General features: G+C 42.5%; 2 protein-coding genes across 2 annotated transcripts; both read right to left on the bottom strand.

The window, feature by feature from the left end:
* Window positions 1–920: 920 nt before the first annotated feature.
* LOC108950654 lies at window positions 921–4,793 on the bottom strand. The gene is made up of 2 exons (XM_018816684.2): window positions 1,326–4,793; window positions 921–1,202 (listed from the first exon to the last, which is right to left on the bottom strand). The coding sequence occupies exons 1-2, from the start codon at window positions 4,791–4,793 to the stop codon at window positions 1,182–1,184; spliced, it is 3,489 nt and encodes a 1,162-aa protein (XP_018672229.2). The 3' UTR covers window positions 921–1,181.
* On the bottom strand, window positions 4,651–6,854 carry LOC113475454. Its single transcript, XM_026839628.1, has 2 exons — window positions 6,503–6,854; window positions 4,651–6,437 (listed from the first exon to the last, which is right to left on the bottom strand). The coding sequence occupies exon 2, from the start codon at window positions 6,278–6,280 to the stop codon at window positions 5,015–5,017; it is 1,266 nt and encodes a 421-aa protein (XP_026695429.1). The 5' UTR covers window positions 6,281–6,437; window positions 6,503–6,854; the 3' UTR covers window positions 4,651–5,014.
* Between the last annotated feature and the right edge of the window lie 24 nt (window positions 6,855–6,878).

Raw genomic sequence — 6,878 nt, 5'->3', positions numbered from 1 at the left:
GGGGAACGATGAAACTCACTGGAGTGGTCTATTAAATCACTATCGGTGGTTTCGATCCACGAACGAACGTGTGCATCGAATTCGTCCTTTTCCTCTTGGACGGTAGATTTACATATTTCCGTGCCTTCAAACAATTCGAGCTCGGTAGACGTTTGGCACAGGTTCATCAAACGATCAAAGTCACTGTCGATGGCGGGAACCAATTCACGTAAGGGCGCCAGCCCTGCAGGCTTCAACATCAGCTTCTCGGCATAAATATATTTGTCCTTCAAGCATTTGAGGACGTCGGGAATACGGGCGGGAACAGATGCCATGGCTATGCGGGGCTATCGTACTGCTGGAATCACTGGATACGGGAATGGGAAATTGAACTAAGTAATTTGAAAACGATGTTACGGCGGTCTTAAAGGGCGCGGCCCTGCACCCAAACCCCGTAATATGGCTTCTATTTAAATCGAAAAAAGTCCATATGAAAATACACTCTGACTCTTGCTTGAAGTTTATTACACGTTGGTGGGGGACTGAACAGTACTGACGAGTGACGAGTACTAAAGAGGTTTTCAAATTGTGACTAAGTAGGCCAACGGGTACGGGAAACAACAAAACAAATACACACTTATCACCTTATTCAAATAGAATCAGTGGTTAGACACTGTAGCGGCGCCCGATCTTCAACCAAGATTGGTGCCTCTTCTCTCGTCAGTCTTTTGTAAGGTTACAGAATCTTTATTGACACGTAACTGAAAAATGCAGTTATACATAAATACTCAAATACGAATTATAGCACAAAAACACAGAAACATACCTTTAATTTTGGACTTATACATTTTCCAACTGCGTCTAGCCCATTACATTTTATAATGAATAATTTAAACGACTCAGACTGCAGGAAAAGAAAAAGGCAGTGCCACGTATACAACTATTTAACGAAAACATATAAACCAAACAGAGAAATAAACACAAAATGGCAACACTGGCGCCGAAACGCGCTGCTTAAATGATTGCTAGATTACGCAACCTGGCGCTCGCCAGTTACATGGCTTCCCAAAAATGTTATACAATTTCACAAAATTAGAAACATTTTTAAATATTTTAGTTCTATTAGCTTACTGTAGCATTTAACAGCACTTCTGAAACTATTCAACGAGTAAATTAAACGAGTAATACGTCATATACAAGTTCTAGTGGCTCTCCGTTGGGGAATCGTCCCGCTGCGAATTCTTTAAAAGACGTACTAGTTTATGAATGGGGCGAAGTATGATGCTCGGCGGTTTTGTACGTTTGCCATATTTGTCTCGTTGGTCATCTGCTACCAAAATTCGTACATGTCGAACCAGTTTATCTTCGCTGTGGAAAATCTCCAACACTCGTCCCATCTTCCATTTATTTCGTGGAGAGTTCGGTTCGTCCAGTAGTACGACGTCGTTAACTGAAATGTCGTTCTTTGTTTGCACCCACTTTTGCCTTGGCTGAAGTGACAGTAGAAATTCTTTCCTCCAGCGTGACCAAAACTGGTTCACTAGAAACTGAACACGACGCCATCTGGATCGAACGTAAAGATCGGCCTTTTGAAAGGAACCTGGAGGAGGTAATAAAACACGTGATTTTGTTGTTAATAGATGATTTGGGGTAATTGGTTCAGGAGCTCCGGGATCATTCAGAAGATCAGTGGCAAGGGGTCTCGAATTCACAACGTTTTCGACTTCGACCATGACGGTGCGAAGAGCTTCGTCGTCTAATTGTTGCGAGTTCTGCAAAAGTAAGGGTTGTAAAACGTTTCTGGCAGTTCGAATTTGCCTTTCCCATACACCGCCCATATGACTAGAATGGGGCGGGTTGAATTTAAAGTCGATCCAATCACAGCTCGACTCCAGAAGGAAGGTCGAGATTGTCTCAGAGTTTAATTCTCTCGCCGCCTTTTGTAGTTCGTTGAATGTCCCCACCAAATTTGTGCCACAGTCGGATCTAATTTGAGCCACCGGGCCACGACGAGCTAAAAATCTGCGTAGAGCGTTGATAAAAGAACTGGTATCCAGTGAATTTGCAATTTCTATGTGAATTGCCCGAGATGCCATGCACGTGAACAACACACCATAACGTTTTAACACAGACCGTCTTTCCTTAGCGTAAAACGGACCAAACAAATCAACAGCACAATATGAAAAGGGGGCTACGTCTATTACTCTATCCCTCGGAAGGTTTGCCATTTTTTGTGTTTCGGTTGGCCTTCGTATTTTTCGACACACGACACACGTATTTATGTAGCTTCTAATTGCTGTCGAACCTCCAATCACCCACCAACCACTTTGTCGAATGTCGTTGTGAGTAATTCCTCGACCCATGTGGTTCATCCTTTCATGGTGCCATCGAATTATTAGTTCGGTGATGTGGGACTTCTGCGGTAATATACGAGGGTTTTTTACATTAATATTTACATTTGCATGGATTAATCGTCCACCGACTCGCAATACACCTTCGGTATCAACAAACGGGTTCAACCGAAATAAATTATTACTGCGTTTCAAAGTTTTGCTGTTTTTGTCGCACTCCAACGTCTTACTCAGAATTTCGATTTCGGAACTAAAATGTTCTCTCTGCAAACAAAGAATAATTAAACGCTCAGCACGTTCCATGCGATGGCAATTAACTCGTGAGCTGAGGGGTAGGTCTACTTTCCGCAATCTGTCTCGTAACATCATACAATTCGCCAACGCCCTTTTTGCACGAAAAAATGAAGAAAACCTATTTAATCTAGATAAATCGAACAAAAAACCTGCTTCCATTTCATCAGCACGGGCTTTCAACACCTTACTTTTCTTCGTCTCTGATTGAAGCAGTTTCTCCACGTCTTGTGTTAAAGTGAAATTTCCGTCATTCACGGTTAAATTTTGATCCCACAGAAAGTTCGGTCCATAAAGCCACACCGAATCGTCTTTAAGTAAATGGGAAGATGACACACCACGGCTCGCTAGGTCTGCTGGATTTTCTTTTCCGCAGATATGAAACCAATACTCTGGCTTCGATACATCTCTGATTTTCTGGATTCTGTTGGCAACGAAAACCTGAAATCGCTTTGCATCATTATTTAAATAACCGAGCACTACCTGACTATCCACCCAAAAGAATTCCTTGTAGCCTTCGTAACTTAGGTGCTTTCTAAGGTAGGCGCTCATTTGGGCAGACACAACAGCCGCGGTTAATTCTAGTCGTGGAATCGTGATAGGTTTTAAAGGGACTACTCTTGATTTGCCGATAATAAAGGAACAATGGACCTCACCATTTTCATTTATAAGACGTAAGTAAGAACACTGTCCATACCCTTTCTCGCTGGCGTCCGAAAAATGATGCACTTCTACGGTCTTCAAATCTCCGAATCCTTCCGGCTTAAAGCAACGCTTTACCTTAAGTTGATCCATTAGATCTTTGTCATCAATTGTTTCACAGCAATCTTTTAGGATACGGGACATAAATACTTTATAATCCTCGTAATATTTAGGATTTCTTATGAACCGGCGTCTTAGTTGAAACAATCGCTTAAGTGCGAGTGGGCGGTTGTTCGGTAGCTTTAACTCAGCACTCCTTAGCGGTAGCGGCATTTCGTAGTGATCGTCTTTTCGACGTACGGTATGAATATTTAACAAGTCCACGAACATTTTATCTTCCCGTGACATTGGATTGCTCTTATCGTTTTCGATAAAGTCGTTTTCTAGGATTTTGCAAACTGAGTTTGGATTCAGTATCTCTTTAGCTTGGTGCGTTAAATGAAATTTACTTGAAGCGCATACACTTGACACCGTTCGATGCACTACGGCTCCACGAACATCAGAATGATCTTTACAAACAACACCGACTATACCCCAGCCTAGTAGCGACTTTTGTGCGTAAGGCTCATCTTCATTGCCGCACACTATTTGCCTTGGCCGTATCGCACTTGGAACATTGCTACCAATCAGCAACCCTACTTCCACGTTAGGTTTAAACGGGGTTAATTCTTCCGCGATCGTTTTAAGATGAGGCCATTGCTTTGCTACTTCGGGTCGCGGTACTTGACTTGCATTAAACGAAATGGTGGGTCGGGAGTACAGCGAAGATACGGGAATCATCGACTGCCGATCGAAACTGAATACTTCTATGTTTCGAATACGTTCACAAGATGTCGCGACGCTTTGACCTTGTATCGTAGATATACTGAGATGCGTTTCTACTCCGGGCAACTTAAGGTCACGTTGTTGAGCTTCCGACATAAAACATTTATTTGACTGATCGTCTAGTATACAATACGACAACATTTCTTGACCAGGGTTGTCTGCCGCCCTTACCCACACAGGTACTATCATGGCGTTATCGCAACCATCCATCACGCCAACATTCTCACAAACACTAGTACATCGTGATGTAGTCGCAGGGGCGCGTGTTTTCCATTCTATATGCAGGACCGTCAGGTGCTTCTTTTTGCAAATTTTACACACGACTCTATTCTTGCAATAACGTGCCGAATGCGCAGTGCTAGAACCACAGCTGAAGCATAACCCCTTAAAACGTAAGAAGGACATTTTATCCTCACGGGACAATGTGTCGAACGTAGTACAGTTGTCTATATGATGGTTCGACTTGCAATAACTACATTGTGGAGAGCGACTCATACTTTCGTTAACTTGAGCGTGTAAGGATTTATACATGTGTCCTCTGGAAAGAGGCTGTACGTTCGGGTATCGGTTATTAGTTTGGCGGTTAGACGAAAGATCATGCAGTTCAGGAATATTTTCTCGTTCCGACTGTTCATTTATAAACATCACGAGATTTTCGAACGTTGGATAGCGACTGCCAGGAGTTACCCTTTGATGCCGATATAAATAGTCGCGCCATTTACAAATTATGAATTCAGGCAATCGAGAAAGTACTTTATTACTTTCTTGTGGAAAATTCAACACTCCCAAGCTGTGAATTGTTGTTTTGGCTGCCACAACTTGCATAAGAAAATCAGCGTAATTTCGCAGTCTTTTCGGATCTCTGGTTAAGATTTTGGCCACGAACTTAGCCTGTCGTAAAATGCTTTTCCGATAACGCTGTCGTTCCCATAGCGCTGTTTAAGCCTAGTTTTAGCTTCGAAGTAAGCATCGTCGGATTGGAGTAAAAGATATCCTTCTACTAACGATTTTGGTTCGCCCACCAAATATTGGCTTAAGAGATTCAACTTATGCGCTGTACATGTGGACCGTTGTTCAACCAAAGCGTTAAAGGCGGTTTCCCAAGCTGGAAATTTTAAAACATTGCCGTCAAAAACATCTATTTTGACATCCGGTAAACGGAAGCTCGGTATTAGACTATCCTCGGTATAACGAGAAACCCTATGACCATTCGCGTCACCACGAGTTCCCAACAAAGGTTGCCTCCGGGAGGCGGACAAACGAGAACTCGGTTCCATCTCGTCTGTAATCACATTGGCAGGCTGCTCGCGCGCTCTTTGCTCTGTTCGCGTCGCTTCATTTGTTTCTAGACCTCTTTTTTGCCTATCAGCGTTGTTTACCCATTCGCGAACGTTGCCGGTGCCAGAGCCACGGGGAATGCTGCTAAAATTAAGATCGGACTCGTGAATGCCGTAAGGGTTTTCGATCATGGCTGCCTCAAGACATGCACTGGCGCGAGCGCTGTGAGAAGCTATTCGTTTGTTCAAATTTACAATTTCCACCTCATGCTCGCTACGCAGTTTCGTAACTTCGGTGTTGTGCGCCTCTTTAATAAATGTTAACTCTGATCGCAATGCGGCCATTTCTTCGTTAATTTTGTGCCGTTGCTTAGTCAATGCCGATAGCGCACTGGATGAGGCACTACTGCGACTTGCTGTCGATCTACGCGAGGAGCATTCTTGCCTTAATCGGTCTAACGTTTGTCTCGTGTTGCTCATAAGATTCGACACTAACATTTTGTAATGATCCTTTTTATCGCCCATACGCTCTTGCTCAGCCGTAGGCGCACTAGCGAGCACTTCGCCAAGTAAATGTTCAAACTGTCTCCTTGTTTCAAAAACATCAGCCATGCGTTTCTGCAATATCTCTACTTCATTGCTCGTTAACAACAACTCGTCAACTTCGTTAATACGAATATTCAATCTCTTTTCAGTTCGATTTAACAAATCTAGTTTTGAGGAATACGGATCCTCTACCTCAGGTTCTACACGTTTCCGACGCAAAGTTATATTACGATCGTCGATTATGATTGGCTCAAGTTCATGGTCTTTTTGGGTTAAGCCAGCATTTTGATCGGTAACTTCGAGCGACATTATGAGCGCTCTAACTTCACAAACCGATAAAGTAGTTCACCTGATGACGCAGTTGCCAAATTAAAGTTACTGTAGCGGCGCCCGATGTTCAACCAAGATTGGTGCCTCTTCTCTCGTCAGTCTTTTGTAAGGTTACAGAATCTTTATTGACACGTAACTGAAAAATGCAGTTATACATAAATACTCAAATACGAATTATAGCACAAAAACACAGAAACATACCTTTAATTTTGGACTTATACATTTTCCAACTGCGTCTAGCCCATTACATTTTATAATGAATAATTTAAACGACTCAGACTGCAGGAAAAGAAAAAGGCAGTGCCACGTATACAACTATTTAACGAAAACATATAAACCAAACAGAGAAATAAACACAAAATGGCAACACTGGCGCCGAAACGCGCTGCTTAAATGATTGCTAGATTACGCAACCTGGCGCTCGCCAGTTACAGACACATAAAGTAATAAATATTCTAATACAGCAGACACTAATACAGTATAGGCACGCACTGACATCTAACTATAAATTAAAAAATGTCCGACACAGATAAAATGAAGAAATGCGTAACAATGACGCTATTGTCTATATTCTAAA

The sequence above is a fragment of the Ciona intestinalis genome, unplaced genomic scaffold, assembly GCF_000224145.3.
Source record: "Ciona intestinalis unplaced genomic scaffold, KH HT000528.1, whole genome shotgun sequence".
NCBI lineage: Eukaryota > Metazoa > Chordata > Ascidiacea > Phlebobranchia > Cionidae > Ciona > Ciona intestinalis.
Note: the sequence above shows the minus strand (reverse complement) of the source record. Positions and strands in the feature narration are given on the sequence as shown.

Bases quoted from the DNA above. Each gene is read 5' to 3' on its own strand.
- LOC113475454 (XM_026839628.1), bottom strand. From the start codon at position 6,280: ATGTCGCTCGAAGTTACCGATCAAAATGCTGGCTTAACCCAAAAAGAC.
- LOC108950654 (XM_018816684.2), bottom strand. From the start codon at position 4,793: ATGTTTATAAATGAACAGTCGGAACGAGAAAATATTCCTGAACTGCAT. The intron at 1,203-1,325 runs GTACGAATTTTG...CAGCGGGACGAT, and splicing joins AAGATAAACTGGTTCGACAT to TCCCCAACGGAGAGCCACTA.